At 52.0% G+C, this 26,473-nt stretch overlaps 1 protein-coding gene across 1 annotated transcript in view; it reads right to left on the bottom strand.

The window, feature by feature from the left end:
• The window catches only part of ACAP3 (ArfGAP with coiled-coil, ankyrin repeat and PH domains 3), a 69,007-nt gene extending 46,343 nt beyond the window's left edge, over positions 1 to 22,664 (bottom strand). Inside the window, exon 1 of the mRNA XM_040084740.2 lies at positions 22,567 to 22,664. Coding sequence (XP_039940674.1) covers positions 22,567 to 22,613 — 47 coding nt within the window. The 5' untranslated portion in view covers positions 22,614 to 22,664. The remainder of the gene's footprint in view (positions 1 to 22,566) is intronic.
• Positions 22,665 to 26,473: the final 3,809 nt, after the last annotated feature.

Genomic DNA, 26,473 nt, shown 5'->3' with positions numbered 1-26,473 from the left:
TTCCTTTCCTTTCCTTTCCTTTCCTTTCCTTTCCTTTCCTTTCCTTCCCTTTCCCATGGAATGTCACCATGGTGACAGTATCCATGGCAGCCCCATCCTGCCGTGAATTCCATGGATTTTTTTTTTTCCCTTCTGGGAATGGCCCAGGAGCGCTCAGGGTGCAGCCACAGGTGTGTGAGGGTGAGGAAATTCGGGATAACATTGGAGTTTAGGGAGAAAAGAAGCTGGGAATTGACATAAAACAGCAGCGCAGCCTCCCCAGCTCACCTGGGAAAAGAGGATTTGGGAAGGGAAATCCTGGATCAATCCTGGATCAGAGCTCCCTCCAGGAGTCCCAGCCGCTCCCGAATCCAAATGTCCCCGGACGCCTGGATGGAGCCGGGTGTGTCACACACAGCTCACGGCTCGGGGCGAGGAATTAAGGAATTAAACACAAAAATGGGGCTCGACTTGGACGTCAAAGAGGAAAAACCCCCGAGCCCTGGGCCCGGTTTTAAACTGGATTCCTGTCGGAAGAGTCCAGCCAGAACTGGGGAAAAGGGGATTTTCCTGCTCCTCCCAAGCACCCACACACGGGCCAGGCGCTGCCCTGTGCCCTGCCACCACTTCCAAAGCATTCCAGCCCCAGCTTCCAATCGAAGCAGGCTCCCACATCCCATTCCCAGCGATCCCAATCCTCAGCCCTGGCTCTCTGTTCCCTTTCACTTTCAACAGCGAGATCAGGGAAAAACTGGATCAAAACTGGGAAGAGCAGTGAGTGCAGTAACGCTGAAATTCCCTTCCAGGGCAGCAAATCCGAACTGAGGGATCTCCTGAGCCGGAAGGGAGCCACGAGGACCAGAGCAGGAGATAAAGAACAGAAATTAGAGATTTTCGGTTCCCCCTGAAGCCGCTGATGGAGCTCAAAGAGCAACGAGCTAAAAAAGAGAAAAATGTCAAAGTGGGCAGGAGCTTCACTTCCCCGGCTGTGCATCAACGGGAAAATCCGCATCCAGCACCAGGAGGGTGAAATCCTGCTTTTTCTCGGAGCGGAGATCCGGGTCTGAAAATCAGGGATTCCCGAGCCTGCTCTCTCCTCTCACCATCGTTGCCAAATTCTTAAGCAGGTTTGGATTCCTGGGAAAAGCAGGAATCCCTGCATTATTTATTCCTTTTATCCCTGTCCCCTGCTCCTGCCTCTGGCTGTGCATCAACGGGAAAATCCGCATCCAGCACCAGGAGGGTGAAATCCTGCTTTTCCCACCCTTGGGAGAGGAGATCCGGGTCTGGAAATCAGGGAATGCCCCTCCACTGTTCCAAACCCTGAGCTCCTGAGCAAGTTCCTTTGGTCCCTCTGGATTCCTGGGAAAGGCAATCCTTGTCCCCACGTCACTTTTCCCTTTTATCCCTGTTTCCAGGTTCCCTTTATCCCTTTGGATTCCTGGGAAAGGCAATCCTTGTCCCCACATCACTTTTCCCTTTATCCCTCTGGATTCCTGGGAAAGGCAATCCTTGTCCCACATCCCTTTTCCCTTTTATCCCTGTTTCCAGGTTCCCTTTATCCCTCTGGATTCCTGGGAAAGGCAATCCTTGTCCCACATCCCTTTTCCCTTTATCCCTGTCCCCAATTCCCGCCTGGCTGCTGCGGGGAAGGGAATTCCCGCATCCCCCGCTGGCTTCCAAGAAAAACCCCGGCATTTGTGCAGTTCCTCGGGATGGAGCTCACCGCCGAGCCCGGGATAAACGCCGGGAACGCCAGGTTCCAAGGGCGGGGCTGTCTGCGCTCCCCGGGACCGAGCCCATCCCCGCGGGGCCAGCCCGGCTCCGGGTGAAAGGCAGCGCCCCGAAATTGCTCCGGGGTTTATTCCCGAGCCTCCGGCGCTGCCGAGGCACGGCTCGGAGCTCAGTCCAAGGCTCCAGACTAAGCCTGACCTAGATTGGGAGCAGCTCTGGCGGAAACCGGAGCCAGCAGGGACGGAGGGCACGGCTGCCCTGCCCTGCTCCGCTCCTCTTTTTCCCTCTTTTCGCTTATTTCTTCTCTTTCCCCGCCACCTCTCCGGTTTTTTTTTCTTTTTCCTCTTTTCTTCTTCCGTCCTCCACTGTTTTTTACCTTATTTTTCCCCATAGTTTTTCTCGGGGCGTTCCCCTGCTGCCTCTCCGTTATCCCCTTATTTTTTGCCTCTTACTTTTCTCTTTTCTGCTGGTCATCTCAGTTTCTCCTTGTGTTTTTCACTTTTCTCTTATTTTTTCCTTCCTCTTTTCCTGCTTGCCTCTACTCCATTTCCCCTTATTTTTCCTCTTATTTTTCCTCTTTTCCTACTGCCTTCCTTGCTCTCCATTTCCTCTTATTTTTTCTCTTATTTTTCTACTCTTTTCCTGCTGCCTCTCTGTTATTCCCTTAGTTTTTCTTCTTATTTTTTTCCCTCTTTCCTGCTGCTTCTCTGTTTTGCCCTTATTTTCCTCTTTTCCCTTATGTTTCTTTCCTATTTTCTCTTCTTTTTCCCTTTTCCTTCTGCCTCTCACTTTATCTCTTACTTTCTTTTTTCCTTTCCCTGCTGCCTCTCCATTTTTCTTTTTTTTTTTCCCCCTCTCTTTTCCTCCTTCCTCTCGTGTTTTTTTCCTCTTATTTTTCCTCTCCCCAGGCTGAATTCAGAGCCCGAGGGGAGCAGAGGCCGTGGGTGGCTGAGGAATTGCAGAATCCGCCGGGCAATGTCCTCCCCTTAAACCCAGCCCTTATCAAATCACACCCTACAAGCGCCAAGTTGAACCCTGCAGGCCTGGACACCGATCCCCACCTCAAATCAGAGGACCTCGGTGGGGATTAAACAGGATTTTAATTCAAAAGCAAATCGGTTTGATGCAAAAGAGGGCGGCCCTGCACCTTGCTGGTAAAAAACTCGGGGCTCGTGGCTCGCTGGAATTCCACAGAAAAGTTGTTTTGGGATTAAAAAAAAATCCCACCGCTGGCAAAAAACCTTCTGGGAAATCCGACCCAGTGAGGATTGTGTTTAGTCTGGGATGTGACTGCTGGGGAGAACGCTTTGTTTTATTCCTAAATATTCGCCCTGCCCCACACGGAGCGCACAGAGCTTGGCAGGGAGGATATTTGGGAATAAATATCCGGAGCCTGCGTGCCTGGAACTTCCAGCTGGAATGCAGAGGGATCTCAGGAGCCACGGGAGCAGTCAGAGGACAAAAGCAGGGGATGCTGCAAGGCAGGAGCGGGCTGAGGGAGCGATGCGGGGTGGGGTAGCAGAGAGAAGTGGGAGGAGATAAGATAAAAATGCTTTTGCTGCCTCTCCAGGGCAGAGTTTCGCCTCATCCGTGAAGCTGCTGATTTATTCCAGCCGGGATTGCAGCCCTCAGCTCCGGTTCTGCGTCCTGGCAGCCAAAGAGGAGCCGCGGCTCTGCTTCCTGAGCCGCTCTGTGCTCCAGAACCGCGGGCACCGCTCGTGGTGGCTCAGCTCCCTGCTCACCCCCTCCTCACTCATCCCCTCCTCATCCCCTGCTCATCCCCTCCTCACTCATCCCCTCCTCATCCCCTCCTCATCCCCTCCTCATCCCCTCCTCATCCCCGGGGACCCAGCGCGGAGCCAGCAGGGTGCTGTGGTGGGGGCTGGCGCGGAGGTGCCACTGGGAGGGGCAGGGCAGTGCCAGGTGTCCCCATGGTGGCAGCGCCGATGTCCCCTGGCTCCGGCACAAACGCTCCCAAACGCGCTCTTGTTCCCAGAGCTGGGGCACAGGGGCACAGGGAATGCTCTCTGTCCCAGGACAGGGGCACAGGGGCACAGGGGCACAGGGAATGCTCTGTCCCGGGGCACAGGGGCACAGGGAATGCTCTGTCCCGGGGCACAGGGGCACAGGGAATGCTCTGTCCCGGGGCACAGGGGCACAGGGAATGCTCTGTCCCGGGGCACAGGGGCACAGGGAATGCTCTGTCCCGGGCCAGGGGCACAGGGAATGCTCTCTGTTCCGGGCACAGGGGCACAGGGAATGCTCTGTCCTGGGCCAGGGGCACAGGGAATGCTCTGTCCCAGGACAGGGGCACAGGGGCACAGGGGCACAGGGAATGCTCATGTTCCGGGCACAGGGGCACAGGGAATGCTCTGTCCCGGGACAGGGGCACAGGGAATGCTCTGTCCCAGGACAGGGGCACAGGGAATGCTCTGTCCCGGCACAGGGGCACAGGGAATGCTCTCTGTCCCGGCACAGGGGCACAGGGAATGCTCTGTCCCGGCACAGGGGCACAGGGAATGCTCTCTGTCCCGGGCACAGGGGCACAGGGAATGCTCTGTCCCGGGCCAGGGGCTCACCCTGCCCTGCTGGCTGCTCGTCCGCGGTCCCCGGCGAGCTCTGAGCTGCCGTGGCGCAGGGACGAGGCTCTCCCTCGTGGCACAGGAGCTGCATTGTCGCCCCACACTGCGGCTCTGTTCCCTTGGCTGCGTCCCCACGCTCCTGCTGCTCCGTGAGATTCCCTGATCCCCTGCCAAGGCTGGGCCTTCCCATGCTGGCCTTGGCATTCCCATTCCCCACTGTCCATTGTCCATCTCCCGTTTCCTATTTCCCATTTCACATCTCCCATTATCCCACTGTCCATTGTCCATTCCCCATTTCCCATTATCCCATTTCCCACTGTCCATTGTCTATTTCTCATTTCCCATCTCCCATTATCCCATTGTCCACTGTCCATTTCCCATTGTTCTCTGTCCATTGTCTATTTCTCATTTCCCATTTCCCATCTCTCATTTCCCATTGTCCATTGTCCATTCCCCATTTCCCATTATCCTATTTGCCATTATCCCATTTCCCACTGTCCATTGTCTATTTCTCATTTCCCATCTCCCCTTATCCCATTGTCCATTGCCCATTCCCACTTTCCCATTTCCTATTTCCCATTTCCAATTATCCTATTTCCCATTGTTCATTGTCTATTTCGCATTTCCCAGTATCCCATTTCCCATTTTCTATCATCCATTTCCCATCTCCCATTATCCCATTATCCCATTATCCCATTTCCCATTGTCCATTTCCCATCTCCCATTATCCCATTATCCCATTTCCCATTGTCCATTTCCCATTTCCCACTGTCCATTGTCTATTTCTCATTTCCCATCTCCCATTATCCCATTGTCCATTTCCCATCTCCCATTATCCCATTAGCCCATTTCCCATTGTCCATTTCCCATTTCCCATTGTCCATTTCCTATTTCTCATTTCCCATTTCTCATTTCCCATCTCCAATTATCTCATTTCCCATTGTCTATCGTCAATTTCCCATTATCCCATTTCCCATTATCCCATTGTCCATTTGCCATTTCCCAGTGCTGCTAATTAAACACCAGGTAATTAAACCCAAGATTTTGGTTGTTTTGACACTCCTGGGAGTTTTTTGGGTGAAGGGAGGAGACCGAGGCTGGTGGGGGTGGAAGCGAATATCTGGGAAAAAAACCCAAAATCCCCGAGAACATTCACAATCCCAAATCCAGCCCAGCCCCGAGCTTGCTTTGTGGTTTCCTGGTGAATCAGAGGAGAAAAAGGGAGTGGGAAGAGCGGAGAAAAGGCGTTTGCAGAGCCCAGGCCAAAGCCAGCCCCCTCCTTCCCCTCATCCAAGGATTTTATTTCTTCTGGCAGCGGGAGGAAACCTCTGCAGACACCGTCCTGCTCGGGACGTGCAGCGGGGAGGGCAGAGCAGGCAGAAATGAAAGCGTGTGCGCTGAGAAAAGAGGGCTGGGACCGAATAATCGGTTTTGTCTGAGGCAGTGCTGCTTAATTCCATTCACCCTAAGCTTCACAAACCCTTTAAACACCTTGGTGTGAGCACAGGATGAGAAGAGCCAAAGTTACTCGGTGTTTTTAGGTGCAGGACAGGCTGAGATGAGCCAAAGACTAAAGTTACTCAGTGTTTTTAGGTGTAGGACAGGCTTAGATGAGCCAAAGACTGAAGTTACTCAGTGTTTTTAGGTGTAGGACAGGCTTAGATGAGCCAAAGACTGAAGTTATTCGGTGTTTTTAGGTGTAGGACAGGCTTAGATGAGCCAAAGACTGAAGTTACTCGGTGTTTTTAGATGTAGGACAGGCTGAGATGAGCCAAAATTATTCAGTGTTTTTAGGTGTGAGCACAGGCTTAGAAGAGCCCAAATCCAAAGTTATTCTGTGTTTTTAGGTTTGAATCCCTCTGCTTCTCCAAGCTGCTGCTCCCAAAATCCCATTCCAAGACTTTTCTGTGACTCTCCCCCTCGATATCTTCCCATCCACATCAGCTCCTGGGGCTGCTCTCGATTTAATTAACAGAGGCCTCGTTAGCCTCGGGAAGTGGCAGCTCAGCCTTTTCTCCGCCCTTCTGGTCTGATAATCCCATTCCAAAGATTAACCAAGGGAACATCCCTGATGCTGTGAGGATTTTTTTTTTTGCCTTTTCTTTTATAAGTCTTTCCTAGATATTGATATAGTATATACTATATATAAAAAATTATATATATATATAATTATATATATAGTATTATATCTATGCACTATTTTATACCTTTCATTTATTTAGTATATAGTATATAGTATAGAGTATATAGTATATACTCTATACTCTATACTCTATACTCTATACTATATACTCTATACTCTATATACTCTATACTATATACTATACAGGACATATTTTTATATAAAAATACATATTAATATATATAAATATAAATATGGTTATTATTATATTTTTATATATTTGTATACCTTTCCTGTTTAATGTATAATGTATAATGTATAATGTATAATGTATAATGTATAATATTATATCTAATATATACACTATATACCATATGCTATGTGCTATGAGCTATGTAGTATATACTATATACTATAATATATAATATATAATATATAATATAATACATATAATATATACTATATAATATATATAACATATGATATCCACTATATTATATATTATATTATATGTACTATATTATAGAATATATATATTATATATTGTATATAGTACCTAGTATAATTATATACTAGTTTATATTATCATCTACATTATAATATATAATGTTATAATTATATCCTATGCATGTGCCCCTCATACATTCCTATATACCTTAACGTGCACACCCATAACTCCTAAAATCTGATCATTTAGCGCCGCCCTGAGACTCTGTGAGACCGGAGAAACCAAACCAGATCCTAACGGCCTGGCAATCAGAGCCCCTCCAACCCCACCAATTAAAACTGGCCCCATCCCGGGAAGAACCCTTTGAGATGAGGGAACATCCCGCTGCTCACTCCATCTGTATTAACCAGGGCTGGGATCATCCCTAAAACCCTCCTGGAACATCCCCGGGGCAGAAGTGCTCCGTCAGCCCCCGGGACGGGTTTAGGCAGGATCTGCTTTGTTTGGAGGTGACTCTGGCGGAAACAGCTGAGCTGTGCTCTGGCCCAGATAAATCTATTTATAGCCAGCGCTGTGCTAATTCCAGCCGGATCCGATCCGCCGGCGCTGCTGCGGGAATGATCGTTCCTGCGACCCGTCCTTTCAGCCGCCCCCAGCAGCCCGAAAACGGGAAATTCCCGAATCTCTCCGCTCTCCTCCCGCTTCCCCTTCCAGACATCCCCATTCCCCGCTGGTTCCCACCCTCTGGAAATTGCTGGTTCGCCCCAAAATTCACACTGCGCTTTGGAGCAAGTGGGAGAAAGCCAGGTGAAAAACAGGCTGTAAAAAAAAAAATAACCTTAAAGCCACTGGTATTGAGGTCACGGAAAGAAAATCAAAACCGAACTGCTTTATCACCTCACCTGGTAGCTTTTGTAAGGAATAATTAATTTACTGCCCCTCTGGTGAGCTCAGGAGTGTGGAGAGGATTTAACTCATCATTAAAATGTCCCTGTCCTTCAGATAAAATGGTTTTTTTTCCCTCCCACCAATTCCTTAATGGAGGAATGGTAATAAAGAGCTTTTTTCCAGCGGTTGGGGTCTCTTGGTTTTGCTCCGGGATAATGGAATAAGCTGGATTTTTAATCTTGACTAAAATCTCTCCGCAGATGGCACCGTGCAGACGTGGGCGGCTGTGCCAGTGGGATCCTGGCAGCAGGAGAGAGTTTCCTGCAGGAAAAACCCACGTGGAACAGCAGAAACTGGGATGCTGTGACACCGAAATCGTCCCTCTGTGATGCCAAAACCGTCCCTGGGTGACACCAAAACCATCCCTCTGTGACACCAAAACTGTCCCTCTGTGACACTGAAATCGTCCCTTTGTGACACCAAAACCATCCCTCTGTGACACCAAAACTGTCCCTCTGTGACACTGAAATCGTCCCTTTGTGACACCAAAACCGTCCCTCTGTGCCACCATCCCTCTGTGACACTGAACCCGTCCCTCTGTGACACCAAAACCATCCCTCTGTGACACCAAAACCATCCCTCTGTGACACCAAAATCGTCCCTCTGTGACACCAAAACCGTCCCTCTGTGACACCATCCCTCTGTGACACCAAAACCATCCCTCTGTGACACCAAAACCGTCCCTGGGTGACATCATCCCTCTGTGACACCAAAACTGTTCCTTTGTGACACCAAAGCCATCCATCTGTGACACCAAACCCATCCCTCTGTGACACCGAACCCGTCCCTCTGTGACACCGAACCCGTCCCTCTCTTCCTTGTTTTATTCTCTCTGGTTTGGCTTTACGAGCCCTGCTGAAAAATCCCCTCTTCCCTTCAGGGATCGCTCAAACATTTGAATTTCTCATCAAATCCCTCAGCTCCAGCTCCTCTCCCACAGAGCTCCAAGGAGCCACCAGACCCAAACCCTCTCTCTTCGCAATGCCCCAACCTGATTTTCCCCTTCCCGGACATCCCTTGGCACCTGGGGTTGTGTTTTCCCCATTTTTCACAGATCTTTAAGCAGGTACGCGACCCCTGAGCCGGCTTTTCTCCGAGGTGGAGAGATTTCTGGCTTTGGCAGCAGCGCTCGGAGCGTTTCTGGTTTCTGCAGAGCTCCACAAAACCCCGTGTGGAACACGTTAAATGTCACTGTACAGCTCCCACCCTTCCCTGAGACGCTGGAGGTGGATGTTTAGACAAGGCTTTGAGGCAAGATGAGTAAGATTTCGGAGTTTGGTTGCTTGGTGTGTTCAGTTGACTTTTTTTTTTTTTTTTTTTTTTAAGTAATATTTAGCAAAAAAAAACCCAAAAACACCAAAAAACCCTGGCAGTTTTCAGGAGGTGTGATAAGGGGATTTTTTTTTCCCTGCACACAAAACTCCCAGTGCTTCCTCTCTTTTCTCTTCAGTGTTTTTTTTCATTTTAATAATTTCGGTTTTTAATCGTTTCGGTTTTTAATCGTTTCGGATTTTAACTCTAATAATTCTAATGGACGTTTCTGTTCGAGAATTTGGAACTGGAATTGAAGCAGGTATTTGAGTTTACCGAGGGGGCTTTGTCGTTTTTTTGTTGTTTTTTCCCCGTGACAGCCAGCCCAAGTTCCTGCAGCATCGAGGAGCTACTTGGGGAAGGTCACCAGGATTAGATGACCTCCAGAGGTCTCTTCCAACCTCAATTACTCCAGGATTTAATGGCTTAAGGATGAAATCCCTCCTTAGCCCTCCTAATGCACTCCTTATGTCATGGATCTGATGATGATGGGGTTTTTTCCTCCCCCTCCAGATTCTCTTCGGCAACTCCCAGCCAAACCTTCCAGGAGCAGCTGGATTTCTCCAGGCCCAGCTCTGGGTGTAAAACAGAGGGGGAAAACCTGCGCTGGGAGGCATTTCCATTTCCATTTCCATTTCCATTTCCATTTCCATTATTTCCATTTCCATTTCCATTATTTCCATTTCCATTTCCATTTCCACTTCCATTTCCATTTCCACCACCCCTCGCTGCGGCCCCGAGGGGAAATCCTGACAGATGTTTCCGCTAATTATTTCCTAATTGTGCCCCCTGGGGCTTGAGCAGCTTCCCAAATCCCGGGGGAAAGGGAAGCAGGGCAAGGACGGCTCTGCTGGATTTCCGCGGCTGGTTTGTCAGGGGGTGGAAAGGGGAACCTCAGTTCAAAACAAAGGCTTTGGAGAGGGCAGGTGGATCCGGCTCCCTCCTCCCCAGAGCCCCGTGGTGGATCCAGAGCAGCGGAACCGAGATTTTGTTTTGGTGCAAGCTGTGGTAAAACCAGCAGGGAACAGGAAATCCCCACGAGGTTCTGTGCCAGGAATCCCACTGTGGGCTTTAAAATTCCTCCATCCCAAGGGCAGAGGGGTTCTCTGTCGAATTTCTCCAAGAAATTCCAAGGATTTCTCCAAGAGCCAGCTCTGTGAGGGTTGTTCCAACACCTCTCAGGGCGTCCAGCACCCCACAGAAAATGGCTTTAAATGACTTTGCCAGACGGCGCGGCCGAGCGCGTCTTGAGAAAAGCGAAAAGGTTCCAACAAAAGAAGAAAATAATGCAAAACCAAAAGAGCAGAGCCGCTCACAGCGCAGGGACAGGTCCCACGCCCCTGCTGCAGCACCCCAAAAACGCACGGAGAAGCCTGGTGCTCTCCCTTCAGCACGGAACGATTTGGGTGGGATTTTTGGGCAGGCACCCCGACAGAGAGCAGCTATTTTTCCCGAGGAACGGCTGAAGACACCTATCAGTGTCTTGGCACCGAGCCGATGGCTGCCAGGAGAGCCAAGGAACTTGGGGAGTTCCTCCCTTAGCCGAGAACAAAGCGGGGAGACGGCGGAGAGGCCGAGCCGTGGGAAGCAGCCGCGCGCCCCGGAGCCGGAACGGAGCGAGAACGGGCGCAAAGCCCCAAGGGCTGTCACCGAGACACGCAAAGCAGTCACACGCAGACAAGAGATTTTCGCAGGGCAGAGGTCCTTCTCCGATCCAGCTCAAAGCTGAAACAGGGCGGAGAGAGCCTTTGTTTTATTTCTTACTTTTTATACTTTTGTGCGTCTAGCAGAAGATTGGCTTCTGGGGCTTTTCACCCCTCAGCCAAGTGGCTAAACCAACTGTCAGTTACAATTGTTTTCAGGTTAGAAACATGCAAACAAAGGACAGAGAATGGAAAAACAAAGGATTTGTTTATGCTACATCTGTGGGAAAAAGGTAGAAAACTGCTCCGATATTCTACAGTAACTAAAAAGATCTGACTCCATTTATGAAATTCAAAAGGCTTTTAAAAACCTCAGAAAAACCAGGGTAACAAAAGGCCGTGGCTCCTCGGGAGATTCCTGCCCCACCTGCGTTCCCGCACGCGTTGCCACGCGCCGGTGCCGTGAGCAGCGGCGTTTCCCAAAGGGAACGGGAAGGATCGAGCGCCGCCGGAGCGCGCTGGAGCAGCCCGGGGGCGCGGGGAAGGATTGTCTCGCTCCCTGACACGATAGAATCTGTTTAGACGGTGCCACTCGATGCTTGTTTAAGGGCTGAGCTCCGGGACGCCGCCACCCGTGAGCTGTGCCATCAGCCCTGCAGTCCTCTGGAATGAGGAAGGATCCCGCCGGAATGTGTGGGATGAGCACACGCGGGGGTCACCCAACCCCGGGGTCACAGAACCCCCGGGTGGGAAAGCCCTGAAGGCCACCAAGCTTCGAGCTGTCCCCACCCGGTCACAAACCTTCCTTGGACACCTCCAAACAGCTCCAGTGCCTGCCCAGCCCTTCCCACAGAGAAATTCCTCCTGAAGCCCACTGACGCCTTCAGTTTTATCTTCGCTGTGTTTCAGGTTCTGTGGTGCCCAGGGTGCAGCTCTGAGCTCACACTCAGCGTCACTCAGCTCTGCACACAGCAGGGCACAGAACAAATCCTGTTCCACATGGATACCAAAAACATCGAGTACAACTCTCAGGCCCAAAAGCACAAACAAAGGTGGCTGAAGGGAGGAACAACAAGGATGGGACTGGATAACCTGGAGCTGGAATTGACAACTAAACCCCAATGTGCAAATGGAGCAAAACTTATAAAAGTGTGAGACCTGGTGACCGGGCGTCCATTTTGTGTCCATTTTGTGCCCATTTTGTGCCCATTTTGTGCCCATTTCGTGTCCATTTTGTGCTCATTTTGTGCCCATTTTGCGCCCATTTTGTGCCCATTTTGCGCCCATTTCGTGTCCATTTTGTGCTCATTTTGTGTCCATTTTGTGCCCATTTCGTGTCCATTTTGTGCTCATTTCGTGTCCATTTTGTGCCCATTTTGTGCCCATTTTGCCTCCACCTTGGGTGCAGCCCTGCTCTTGTCCTGCCCAAGGTGTACCTTAAAGGCCTTTCAGTAAATATCTGCTTTATTCTCCAGCTCTGCCCAGTCTCTATTTCAGCTCAGCCTTCTCAAGGCATCGCTGTCACCTTCCCCTGGTGCAGCTGAGGCCGTTTTCTCCTCTCCTCTCCTGTCCCTGTCCCTGTCCCTGTCCCTGTCCCTGTCCCTGTCCCTGCCTGCACTCTCAGGGAATTGAGGAGAACAAGAAAACCCCCCCGGCTCCCCCTTTCCTGCAGCAGCATCAGCGATGCTGAGCTCCACCCGAGCAGCAGCGCCGGGATTTTAAGAGAAACTTCGAGATGCTTTAAACCATTTTTCATTGCTGCAGTCTCACCAAAGGGCGAGAATCTTCACCTCAAGCTGAAAGTCCTCGCTCAGGGGTCACCACACCACGAGTTACAAGGTGTTTCAAAGGTTAATTAGCCAATAAACTCCTGCCACAAAGAATGTTTTTACTTGCACACCAATCCCTAATTAATTTGCTTTGCACGTCTGGACTCTCTTGATCAATCATCTCAAGACACACAAACCTTTATAACTGCTTCTGCATCTTAAACTTTAAACTCTAAAACTTTCCGCTACTCAGCTTCATGTATTTTTGTCTAAACTACAAACTCACATTTTCACTCGTGGTCCCTAAACTTGGAAGCTTTTTTTTACAGGTGGAACCCTGTATTCTTTGTTGTTGTTGTTGTTGTATTTGGGCCTGCGTGCACAAGATTTTTGAGAATTTTCTGGAATTCCCACACAGCAGAACGCTCTCCCTTCCCTCAAGGAGAGGAGGCCAAGTCGACTTTTCCTGCAGAGGAGGTGAAGCGAGGCGAGGAGCTGCGGCGTGGGAGGCTCTGAGAACGTCCCACGCCGCGTTTGTCTGGTTAACCTCACGCCCCGCGGGTTCAGAACACACCTACAGCCTCTCCAGCGTTTTTTATTTCTATTTTTTTTTTTTTTTCCCCAGTCTTTCCTTCCTGTTAATCAAAATCTCTGAGCTGAATTCTTGTCCTTTACAAAAACAGCGGCCGGAGGAGACGGCGACGCGCAGAAATAATCAGAAACAAAGCGACCTGTGGATGCGCTGCTTCAACACCAACCCTCCCCAAAACGCCAAAGCAAGCACCCACCCGGGGAAAAGCCCGGGATCCCTTCCCAGGAGCTGTGCAGGGGCAATTCTCCTGCTTCACTTGCTGCTTTGGGGAGCAGTGAGGAGTAACCAGCTCCCGCAGCCACACGCGGGGCTGGCTCGGCGCTGCCCTGACCCTTGGGGGAATTTGTGTCCCTGGGTTTGCAGGACAGGGGCCGGGGCCCAGGCTGGCTGCAGCTGCACGGATGCAGTGGAGCTGCAGGAGATCAGCCTGCATCCGTGCAGCAAGGATTGTTCATTATCCCGGCGCTGCTGCCTTGTCCTGGGGGGTCCTGCCGAGAGGGAGGGGGGCAGACACAGCCCGGAGCTCCTGCGGGGCTGGGAGTGGGACTGCAGGGTGCTCGTGGGTCCCTTGCAGCTCAGTCTGTGCTTCAGCCCCAATTCAGCTCTAATTCAGCTCTAATTCACCTCTAATTCACCTCTAATTCACCTCCAATTCCCCTCTAATTCACCCCAAATTCACCCCAATTTCACCTCTAATTCACCTCCAATTCACCTCTAATTCACCCCAAATTCACCTCTAATTCACCTCCAATTCACCTCTAATTCACCCCAAATTCACCTCTAATTCACCTCTAATTCACCCCCAATTCACCCCCAATTCCCCTCTAATTCACCTCCAATTCACCCCGATTTCACCCCCAGTTCACCCCCAATTCACCCCTAATTCACCCCTAATTCACCCCTAATTCACCCCGAATTCACCCCTAATTCACCTCTAATTCACCCCAATTCATGTCTAATTCACCTAATTCACCTCCAACTAACCCCCAATTCACCTAAAATTCACACTCAATTCCCCTTTAATTCGCCCCCAATCCCCCTCTAATTCACCCCCAATTCCCCTTTAATTCACCCCCAATTCCCCCCACAGCCCGGGACTTAGGAACACGATTCCCATCGCTCCAACACCCCCCAGGCAGGGAATTCTGCCCCTCAAATCCTTGCCCATTCCACGATTTTAACTCTGCAGCGCCCCAAAGACGGGAAAGCAGCAATCACAAAGCTGCTGAAAGGTAAAAAAAAAATCTCATTTTTCCTGTTCTGGCCCCGTTTCCTCCTTCCCTTCTCTCTCCAAGCCTGGAATTGCTGTCAAAGAGGGAACAAATCCTGCTCCTGGTTCTCTTTCCTTCCCCTACAGGAGCATTCTGGTTTTTTTATCACTTCCTCTCCTCCACCCTCATTTTTGGAGCAAAGCTTTACCTTCGATAGGAACCAGCCCAGCTCTGGGCAGAGCCAACAAATCCCAACAAAACACTTGGGAAGCTGCACTCAGCAAACGCCTGGAATCACAATCCAGCCCTGAGAGAGAGGAGAGCTGCGAGCAAAGGAGCGAGAGAAAACCCTCGAGCTCACAGAAACATTTTGTCCTGTCCTCAAAATGCAACCAGACTCGGACTGCAGGTCCCTTTCAAGGGCTCTTTTCTTTATCCCAAAGATAACCAAGCTCTCCCAGACAGCAGCAGCCTGGGTGGATTTTAAGCAAAGCCAGAAAAAAAACCCTCTTGGTTCTGCGGCCTTCCTGCTGCAAAAAAAGAAAAAAAAAAATTAAAAAAAAGAAAATTTCATCCTGTGGCTGAAATTTCATAGTTATGAAACCAGGCTTTAAAGGGGCCAGTGCTGGTTCAGAACAGCCTCCGACTCCAAAGTCTGGGGTTGTTCCTTCCTCCAGAACAGCACTCCAGGACTTCTCCAGCCCAGTTTCAGGTTGGTTTGGGTTCGGGAATTGAAGTGATTTTGTAATTTGATTATGAAACTAGCGCTGTGTGGCCGGGCACAGCCTGGCCTGACAAACTCGGGGACAGCCCAGGGACAGCTGCAGCCAGCCCAAAACGCCTCGTGCAGCTCTGGTTACAGCTCCCAGCCTTCCTCCCCTCAAACCATCCCGGGCACAAACCCTTCCCGGCGTCCAGCTGCTCCCTGCTGAGCCCGGGCACCAACCAGGGAACCTCCAGCCTCATTCCCTCACTCTGAGCAGACAGGATGTGTCCCAAAAACCAGGAATTGTCCTGACACCAAACTGGGAACCTCCAGCCTCATTCCCAAACTCTGAGCAGCCAGGATGTGTCCCAAAAACCAGGAATCACCCCAAAACCAAACTGGGAACCTCCAGCCTCATCCCACCCCTCTGAGCAGCCAGGATGTGTCCCAAAAACCAGGAATCACCCTGACACCAAACTGGGAACCTCCAGCCTCATCCCACCCCTCTGAGCAGCCAGGATGTGTCCCAAAAACCAGGAATCACCCTGACACCAAATTGGGAACCTCCAGCCTCATCCCACCCCTCTGAGCAGCCAGGATGTGTCCCAAAAACCAGGAATCACCCTGACACCAAATTGGGAACCTCCAGCCTCATTCCCACCCCTCTGAGCAGCCAGGATGTGTCCCACAAACCAGGAATTGTCCCTGACACCAAACTGGGAACCTCCAGCCTCATCCCACCCCTGTGCACAGCCAGGATGTGTCCCACAAACCCAGAATCACTGGGAAAAGGGCCCCACAGGATCCTCCAGCGTGTGTTTAATGAACTCTGGAGCTGTAATGGAATTTGCAGCTCCCTGATCCCTACATTAGCAGCGCTTTATCCCTTATCCAGCGATTACAGGGCACGGCTGAACCGCCCTCCTGACGGAGCAGAGCTGCGCACACACCCCCGGCTCAACCCGGGCTGTGTCACCGGGAGCGCTCGGGCACAGCAGGAAAAGCAGGAAAACCCTCCAGGCAGAAGGATTCTCCGCTGGATGATGCTGCTGAGGCCCCAAAACAATTCCCATCCTGGCTGCAGGGATGTGGGATGAAGGTGAGCAGACGGCTCCTGTCGCACAGCTCCTGCCTTCCCAGCCCGCTGCTGCTGGGATTCCGCGCTCTCCGGCCCCAAAGGAAGCAGCAGGAGGAAAGGATGGATCCCTCAGCGCTGGAGGTGCTTTGTCATCACAGACATGAATTATTGCACAGGATCCATCCCCTGCCCGAGCGCAGGGAAACGGAACAAAGAGCTGCTGGAGTGAGTTGGAGGGGATTTCATCAGCCTCTGATGCCTCGGGATCCTCCAGGCTCCACTCTCACCAGCTTCACATAAAAATGGATTTAGGGGCTTCACAAAGAGATCCTTAGGATGGACAGGGTGGGAGGCAAAACCAGGAGAGGGGACAAATCCTCATCCCACGGGGAAAGCTTCCCACAGAGATATTTGGGGTCATCATACAGAGATATTTGGGATTTGGATGTACAGGTTGGATACTGGAAACCAGGAGAGGGAACAAATCCTCATTCCACGGGGAAAGCTTCCCACAGAGATATTTAGGGTCTTCACACAGAAATTTTTGGGGTCTTCATACAGAGATATTTGAGATTTTCCTACAGAGATATTTGGGATTTGGATGGACAGGTTGGATACTGGAAACCAGGAGAGGGAACAAATCCTCATCCCACGGGGAAAGCTTCCCACAGAGATATTTGGGATTTGGATGGACAGGTTGGAGACTGGAAACCAGGAGAGGGGACAAATCCTCATCCCACAGGGAAAGCTTCCCAGAGAGATATTTGGGGTCATCATACAGAGATATTTGGGATTTAGATGTACAGGTTGGATACTGGAAACCAGGAGAGGGAACAAATCCTCATTCCACGGGGAAAGCTTCCCACAGAGATATTTAGGGTCTTCACACAGAGATATTTGGGGTCTTCATACAGAGATATTTGAGATTTTTCTACAGAGATATTTGGGGTTTGGGTGGACAGGATGGCAGACAAAACCAGGAGAGGGAACAAATCCTCATTCCATAGGGAAAGCTTCCCATGGAGATATTTGGGGTCTGGAAGCATAGGATGGGCAGCTGTAACCGGGGCAGCGTCTCCTGGTCGGTACCACAGGAAGGAGCAGCTCCAGGGTGACATTTTCACTTTGACTTCTCCCCTTTCTCTGCCTCTTTGACTTTAGAGATGCAGTGATTAAGAGAGGATAGGGAAATAAGGAAGAGAGAAATAAGAAATAGAGAGATAAGAAGCAAAGAGAGGAGAAATAAAGAGCTAAGAAATAAAGACAGGTATTAGGACAGATCCAGGTAATTTCAAGCTGCTTTTATGACAGTTCCTCCTCCCTGGTGCTGCTGGAGCAGGAGCTGGGCTCTGTGTGGGTGTCCTGTCAGCGATATTGGGGACCCTGCCTCCACAAGAAGCCTTGTGCAACAAAACCTGTTACCCTGGTTTTTCTGAGCCTTTTGATTTTCTTAAATGGAGTCAGATCTTTTTAGTTATTGTACAATATTAGAGCAGTTTTCTACCTTTCCCACAGGTGTAACATAAACAAATCCTTTGTTTTTCATTCTCTGTCCTTTGTTTGCACATTTCTAACCTGAAAACAATTGTAACTGACAGTTGGTCTGGCCACTGAGGCCGAGGGGTGGAAACCCCAAAAAGCCAATCTTCTGCTAGACCCACAAATGTATAAAAAGTAAAAAATAAACAAAGGGGTCTCTTCTCTCCGCTCTTTCAGCTGGGAGCTGGATCAGAAGGACCTCTGCGGAAATCTCTTGTCTGCGTGTGACTGCTTTGTGTGTCTCGGTGACAAAACCCAATTTCAAATCAATGCCGAAATCCGTTTGTCACATGGGTCTGGCTCAACAGACGAGCACCCCGGCCGTCCCGTAATTCCAATCTGCTGTTAAGTAGCAAGTGAATAACTTTGGCTGCCCTCAAACTGCCTGGTGCTGGTGTTCAGGGTCAGCTGCACACATCACGCTGAATGTTTTTCCCTGCAGAGGCCTTTGCTGACACATTCACCCAGCGCTCAGACTGGTTCTGCTGGATCTAAACTCACCTAATTCCACCTCTTTATCACGCTCAGCCACATCAGTTTGACTCAGGGTTTTAATTCTTCCCTCTCTGTTTGAAACACCCCGGCCAGAGCTAGAAAACACCTCCCAAACGTTCTCGTTTTTCCACTTCCCTTTCCTCCGGCGAGCGACTTTTCCAATCCCCTGCCTCTTCCCCGGAGCTGGAGCTGCGTCCCTGCGCCTTTCCCCGCCTAAGGAGAGCCCCAGCAAGGAGCAGGCAGCGCCAGACAAATCCCTGGGCCAGAGCCTGATGAAAGCCGCGCTCCAGGAAATCCTGGGGATGTCTGATCCACGGCCACGAGCCTGCCAGGGCTGGGGGAACAGGAGCTGGCCCCCCCAGACCCGGCTGGCACCTCAATCCCAAACCCTCAGAGCCATGATGAGTTTTATTCTTTAATATTATTATTCTTTTTTTTTTTTTTTCATGTCCGTGAATGCTTTGCTTGCGAAATAATCGAATTTTTTTTTTTCTCCAAGATTTTCTCCCGGACCAATCAGGAGAGAGGCTGCTGCTGGAAAAAAAAAAAAAAAAAAAAAATCTGCTAAATCTGCCTTTTAAAGGATTCGGCCTTCGAAGTTTTCCTCCCAAATTTTGTCTCAGTCTGGGAGATTCAGCGGCTCTGAGGCTTGGACGTCCATGCAGGGATATTTTCACCATCCCAAAGGCTCCTCAGGAGAAGATTCCAGCAGCTCTGGCTCATCCCTGCCCCGGGAAGCCTGGCCTCCACAGCAGGGCTGATTAATCATCCTCGTTAATAACAGCAGTGACATCAGCAGGGTCACTAATGGAAACAAAGGAACCTTTGGGGAGTTCCTGAATTTGGGGTTTTTGGGGAGGCCCAGCCTCTGTCACTTGTTCCTTCTTCCCCTGGGAATGTTCCTGGAGTGACAACGCCACAGGGCCACGGGATGGGATGGGATGGGATGGGATGGGATGGGATGGGATGGGATGGGATGGGATGGGATGGGATGGGATGGGATGGGATGGGATGGGATCCATGGGATGGGATCCATGGGATGGGATGGGATGGGATGGGATGGGATGGGATGGGATGGGATGGGATGGGATGGGATGGGATGGGATCCATGGGATGGGATGGGATCCATGGGATGGGATGGGATGGGATGGGATGGGATGGGTTTGGGAGGATCCCCAACAATCCTCCAGGGTCACCTCCCACCCTCCCAGCTTGCTCCAAGCCCCACCAGCCTGGGCTCTTCCAGGCTCCTCCACCCCTGGAAATTTTCGAGGTTGGACAAAGCTCCTCTGGGCTTCATTTTGTTGGGGTTTTTTTAAGAATGAATCACAAAATCCCCCAAATGATCAGATTTACTCATCCAGGCCATTCCTTAAAGGGTCAGGATGGCTACGAGTCCTTTTTTTTTTTTTTTTTTTCCTTTTTGCAGCACTCCAGGCTCCCTGAGGAGCCAAAAAGGTGTTCCTAGATTTCCCAAAGCCCTCCTCGTGGGAGATAAAAGCCACAGTTATCTGCTGGGGCTGCACTCAGATGTGCAAGAACAGGTCCTGCCAGGTCATTAAACTGTTTACCCGAGTGGCAGACACGCCTCTGCAAGATGCCTGGCAGAAATCAGCTTTATCTGCCAAGCTGGAGGTCAGACACCTTTCAATCACGGAATTTAAAACGCTGAAAAAATGATTTTAAAATATCGTTTTCTTTGTAGGAACTGGAATTTATAAAGCAGGGAGCAGTGAGGGCGTTCTGAGGATGGATTTGGCACGGAGTTGGAGGTGATTGTTAATTATCGGGAGATGTTTAATCCGGTGTTGCTTCACCCTGGGTAATTTCTTTTTTTTTTTGGAGGGTTTTTTTTTCCCTTCCCTGTGTGTGGCAAACAGAAGACAAATGTGATTGTTCCAAAGGCTCTCCACGGAGGAGATCAATCCAGGTGGGAAAATGGCACAAACCTTCCGTGGGAAGCGCAGAGGGGCTCTGAGGACGCAGCAGGAAAAGCAGAGTGATTCCACACTGGGATGCGAAACCTGGATTAAATTTTTGTCTCTTCCACAAAGTTTCCTACAGCAAAGGACTTCAATTTTTGCTGTCTGAGTCTCTGCTGAGAGCATGGAGTCTTCTCTCACCTCATTTTTATCTCTATTTTTGCACATATCACGATATTTTACTTCTTTATAGCTGTAATATTTTAGGGGCGTGCCACGTCCTGTGGGAGCAGCGCCGTCCCTTACACACATCCAAAGCTTCTCCTGCCTTCCCAACAAATAATTACAACAAAAGAACTAATTAAAGGCCTGGAAGGAAGGAAGGAAAATACAGGAAGAGGCTAAACCCCGCAGCCTTTGAGAAAGCCTGAATAATTACACTCGCTTCCCTTCTCTTCCTCCTTCTAATGTCAGGATTTCTCGACGTGCGAGGTGCGAAATCTGAACAACTCAACTCGCCGCTTCTTTTTCCTCCTAACATCAGGATTTCCCAACATTCGAGGTGCAAAGTCTGGATAACTCAGCTCGCTTCCATTCCCCTCTGCCGTCAGGATTTCCCAACATTCGAGGTGTTCCCTGCTGGAATATCTCCCTGCTGCACATAACCCGAGCTCGTTCCTCCAGCCCCAATCTCCCGCTCTCCCTGGAACAGCCCGACTGTGTCTGGCCACGGGGGGAAATAGTTCATAATCCCAGGCCTAAATAAGTGGCTTTTGATAAAGGTCCAAGGGAGAGCTCTGAGAGCTGTTTTGTTTTTACGGACGGAGCAGACAGAGCAGAATGATGCTGCCTGCATGCTAAGAAACTTGGCCCCGAGCCCACGCACGGGCACACACACACACAGACGCACCACAAAATAAATAAATAAGCACATCAATCAAGGCTGACGTCACCAGGAGAAGGGTCACTGCCATGTGGGACATCTGGACAGTGAAGTCACAGCTCTGGCCGCGTGCCACCGAGCGCTTCACATGCTCTGCGGCACAATGGGATGGAATGACAGGCGAAAAAATGAAATAAAATAGAATAAAATTAAATAATAATGGAGGTGACGGGGGGGGGGGGGGGAAAGGGTGGGTAAATCCTTATTGATGCTAAGTGAGGATTAAAGCAAGGGTTTCCTACCTAACTGGAAAAGCGCCAGCAGCAGCCCGGGCAGGACAAAGCTGTCACCTCACCGGACGGCGCCCATCACCTGCCAGCAGCGGGATCTCCCTGCGGAATTCCGATGGAGCCACGTGCAGGACCCTTCCCACATCCCGGCCCGCAGGAGGTGCCGCTCGCCCGGGTGTTTGTGTCGCCTGCAGCTCCCCAAAAACCAGCGCAAAGCCACAAGCGGCGAGCCCAGCCTCAGCCGCAGACCGCCCGAACGGAGCCCGCAGCCCGGGGAATCGCTTCCAAACGCGCTTCCAACAAAACGCGAGCTGGGGTTTTGTAACAAAAAAAAAAAAAAAAAAAATTCCGAGAGGGAACGACACGAAATATCTGCAGGAAGCAGAGCCCCGCTCCCCCCGTTCGCCGGCTCCTTTCCCCTGCGCGCACACACACACACGCACAGCCCAAATTTCTCCTGCAGGCTTTTGTCTGCGTTTCGCTCATGCAGACACGGCGCTGAGGCGGCGGGGATCGCTCCCCGCGGCTGCTCCGCTCCTCCCTCGATGGCACATCCGAGCCCATCCCGGGATGCTCCCGGCACAATGGACACGATCCATCCGTCCACAATCAGCGCCCGGAGCGTGGCGGCTCCTTCCCCCTCCAGCCCCGGGCATTTCCACAGCGGCCTGATGCGAGAGCACAGCCAAGCCGGAGCCTTTGTTGTCACAGCCCAGATTCTTTCAAAAACCGCTAAAAAAAAAAAAAAATTTAAAAAAAATCCACCCTCCAAGAGACGGGAATGTGACCGCATGGAAAATGAGTGTGTTCCTCGGCGGGCGGCTCCAGGCAGCGCCGCCCGGCCGAGCCCGCGGGGTGATGCCCGCTCGCCCTGATCCCAACGGGATCCGGCGCTGGCGACGAATCCCTCATCTTTCATCTGCCAAGAGCCCGAACGCAGCGCGGGAGGGAGGGATGCGGGAGGGATGTGGGGTTCCGGAGGGATGTGGGGTTCCGGAGGGATGTGGGGCTCCGGAGGGTGGGATGCGGGAGGGATGCGGAGCACGGGAGGGGATGCGGAGTCCGGGCAGGGATGGGGGACACGGCAGGGAGGGATGCGGGGAACGGGAAGGAGGGATGCGGGAGGGATGCGGGCGCGGCAGGGCAACGCCTGCGGCCGGAGGCATCCCCGGCTGTGCTCGCTGGGCCCCGGCTCCAGCCCATCCGCGGGCCCGGGGCCGCGGGGCCGCTGCCTCTGCCCGGGCGCGGCCCGGCGGTGCCCTGCCCGTCCTCCCGTCCTCCCCGAGTCATTCCCGGAGCGAGCCCCGCGCTTACCGGAACCGGGGCGAGTCCTTGATGCACTCCTCGAACTCCACCGTCATCCTGCCGGCTCGGCCGCGCTGCGCTCAGCGGAGGAAGCGCATCGCCCGCCGGCTCCGAGACAGCGGAGCGCCCGCCCCCCGGCCCGGCCCGGCCCGCCTCCCGCGGCACCGGCACCGGGAACCGCCCGGCTTCCCGCGGCACCGGCACCGGGAACCGCCCGGCTTCCCGAGGCACCGGCACCGGCTACGGCACCGGCACGGCACCGGCACGGAACCGGCACGGCTCCGGGTACAGCCCAGCCTCCCGCGGCAACGGCACGGAACCGGCTACAGCCCTGACACGGCACCGGCACAGAACCGGGGATACGGCACCGGCCACAGCCCAGCCCCGGGTACGGCCCCGGCACGGCAGTGAGTCAGAACGGACCCGCCTCCCGCAGTATCGGTACAGCCCCGGCACGGCCCCGGCACGGCCCCGGCACGGCCCCGGTACAGCCCCGGTACAGCCTCCGGTACAGCCCCGGTACGGCCCCGGTACAGCCCCGGTACGGCCCCGGTACGGCCTCGGTACGGCCTCGGTACAGCCCCGGTACAGCCTCCGGTACAGCCCCGGTACAGCCCCGGCACGGCTCCGATCCGCCTCCGGCAGCACCGCCGCAGCAGCCGTGACCGCAGAGCCGCCTCCTGCAGAACCACATACAGAACCGGAGTACAGAACCGGACCGCTTCCCTCCCACCGGACACAGCACGGACACGGCACGGACACAGCACGGACACGGCACGGACACGGCACGGACACGGCACGGACACGGCACGGACACTGCCCTGATCCTCTCCTGCACACCGGACACGGCACGGACACGGCACGGACACAGCACGGACACGGCACGGACACGGCACGGACACTGCCCTGACCCCCTGACCCCCTGCGGCCCCCCCGGCTGCTCCGGGTGGGTGACCCGGGGTGTGTCCTCCCCTCTCCTCAGATCCCTGGATTCTGTCAGGCTGGGAAGCACCTCAGGGACCCCAAAACCACGGAATCCTCGCGGCTGGGGAGAGCTCGAAGATGAGCTCAGCACCCCCAAACCGCATCAGCCAGGGCTCCTCCAGGGATGGGGCCACCATCCCCTCCCCGGGCGGCCATTCCAGAGCCGGAGCACCCCAAGTTTTTCAGTATCTGATCCGAATTTCCCGTCTCAGCTTCCTCTCACCCTCTCACTGCAGACGCGGCAGAAGAGACCAGGCCCCAGCTGAACACCCCCTCCTGTCAGGGGTCCCCCTGAGCCTCCTCTTCTCGAGCCTGACCAGACCCAGCTCCCTCAGCTGTTCCTCAAAAGCCATTTTTAGCCCTCTGAGAGCCTCGCTGGCCTTCCCTGGACACGCTCCAGCTCCTCAATGTCCCTTCTAAAGTGCGACCATCCACTCCAACCTGTGACCCAGCTCAACCTTGTCACCCAGACCTGGCACTGAGGGCCACATCCAGTCTTTCCTTAAAATCCTGCAGGGATGGGGACTCCAGCACCTCCGTGGGCAGCACATTCCAATATCCAACCACCTTTTCTGTGAAGAAAATGTTGCCTGCTCCTCGTATTTGAGTGAGGATGGGTGCTCAGAAAACACTTGGGACAGGTGATACCAGCTCAGGAGGGTTGTGACAACCTCAGGGGCATCTGGCCATGTCAGGGAAGAATTTTTTAATCGTGAGGGTGTTAAAACAACGTCAAAGATTGCCCAGAGAGGTTTGGCTGGAAATGTTCCTACCCCTGGAAACATCCAAGGTCAGGGCCAGCAGACTGGCCTGGTGCCAGGTGACCCCGCTCAGGGCAGAGGGCTGGAATAGCTGAATTTAAACTCCCCATCCCGAACCACTCCAGGATTTCCAGGCAGGATTTCCAGGCAGGATTTCCAGGCAGGATTTCCAGGCAGGATTTCCAGGCAGGATTTCCAGGCAGGATTTCCAGGCAGGATTTCCAGGCAGGATTTCCAGGCAGGATTGTGCGTGCACTGCAGGAAGAACAAACCCAACCCAGCGGTGCAATCCCATAACCAGCAGCAGCAGCAGCAGGATTGCCATCAATCCCGTCCCTCCTTAATCTCGTTTTTAATTTTCCATAGGCGGTGGATTTGCTGCAGATAAATCTGCAGGAATCACCCGGGCAAGGAGCACATCTGGGTTTGTGGGGCTGGCTGAGCCGAACTCGATTGCCACAGGACAGGCAACAAAAGGCGGCGTGGCTAAATGAAGTTAATTAGTCCTGATCTTCCGCCCACCGAGCACCACAGACACAACGCAGCAACCACATCGTTCACTGAGGGTTTTAGATGAACTTCCTGTGAACTGAGAGAAGGGCCTGAAGTGGGGATGCCGTGTTTGAAGAAAATCCTACGCCTAAACTAAAGAAACAACAGGTTCAGAGGTGTCTGAATCCATGAGAGGCCTCAGCTCAGCCGTGGACAGGAACAGTGATGACATGAGAGGTGTTTAATGCCATTTTTGTACACAAATTACAGCCAAGATTCACCTCTAGACCAGGCTCTTGTAGCCAAGCCTCGATTTGTCAGCCACAGCCAAGAGTGAGAGCAAAAATCTGAGTTATTTAACAGAGTTATCAGATGTTGGAGTGTCCTGAGGAATTCAGGAACTGGCCCTGACACAACCCTCAGCCCAGGAGAAGGGGTGGGGTGATCTCTTGTGGCCTCTGTTTCGTGTGGCTTCACAGAGGTCAAACCAACCCAAGGTGCTTCCAGTGATGCCTTTTTGGGGCTACCTAAAAAGAGAGGCCAGACAAAATTAAGAGAATTAAAAGCAGTTGTATTTATTGAAGAGCTTTCAGGTACATTTAAGGCAGGTGAAGCCCACCCAAAAATGGAGCACGGGTCACGGGTTTTCACACTTTTATCAGTTTGTTCCATTTGCAGATTGAGATTTAATCCTCCAATTACAGCTCCAGGTAATGAAGTCATTTACCCCAAAGTCTGCTCCCCTAACTCACTTTTATTTAAATTCCTCAGGGCCTGAGGCAGTGAAGTGTCCTTGATCCCCAGGCCTGGAGAGGAATTGCTGTGTCTGACCAAAACATAAAGACAGCAGCTCACACTGTACATGGGGTTTAGAGCTCTGCACTAAAGAACTGCAGGATTACAAACACGTGAACAATACAGAAGTTAAAATGCTAAGGCACCACCAGCAGGGGTGGGAGCGAGCTGCTCCTGCCCGCACAAGGCCAGGGATTAGGAATCGCCCTCCTCTCCAAAGCTGAGATTCATCACTTCCATTATAACCGAGTCTGGCTGCCATTGTGTGCCCTGAAAGCGGCCTGGATTTTGCCATTCAAAACAGACCTCAGACTTGCATGAGGGGAATTTTTTTCTCTCCAGGGACTTTTCTCTGCCTCTCCCTGCTTCACCCATCAGCTGGGTGCCTGTTTGTGCTGGTTTGAGGTTCTTGCCCATCCAGATATTGCAGTTCAGTGCTTTAGAAAGAGTTTTAAACACACGTTACAGGCACTGAGAACATCTGCGGCCTTTGTGTTTTACCATTATCTTGGTTTATTTTTGTCCCCAGAGCTGTCATTTCCCCTCAGCTGTTATTTACACATCTTTCCAGGCTGAACTAGATGGATTGGGATAGCCTTGGAACGCCTGTGCTGGCAGGATCTGGGTTGGAAGGGACCTTAAAAATCATTCAGTTCCCACCCCCTGCCACCAACAGGGACCTTCCACCATCCCTGGGTGCTCCAGCCTGGCCCTGGACAGCTACAGCTACTCTGGGAATGCTTTATGTGTTTTCTTAGCTGAAATCAATACATTATTATTATTATTATTATTATTATTTTCTTTCATCCAGCTGAGTTGCAGGCAGCAGGGCTGGAGAGCTGAGGAGCATCCGAGGTGAACCACGGGGTTCCAGAGGGGTTTGA

Source organism: Hirundo rustica, chromosome 22 (genome assembly GCF_015227805.2).
Source record: "Hirundo rustica isolate bHirRus1 chromosome 22, bHirRus1.pri.v3, whole genome shotgun sequence".
In the NCBI taxonomy this organism is placed as follows: Eukaryota; Metazoa; Chordata; class Aves; order Passeriformes; family Hirundinidae; genus Hirundo; species Hirundo rustica.
This window is presented reverse-complemented; position numbering and strand designations above follow the sequence as displayed.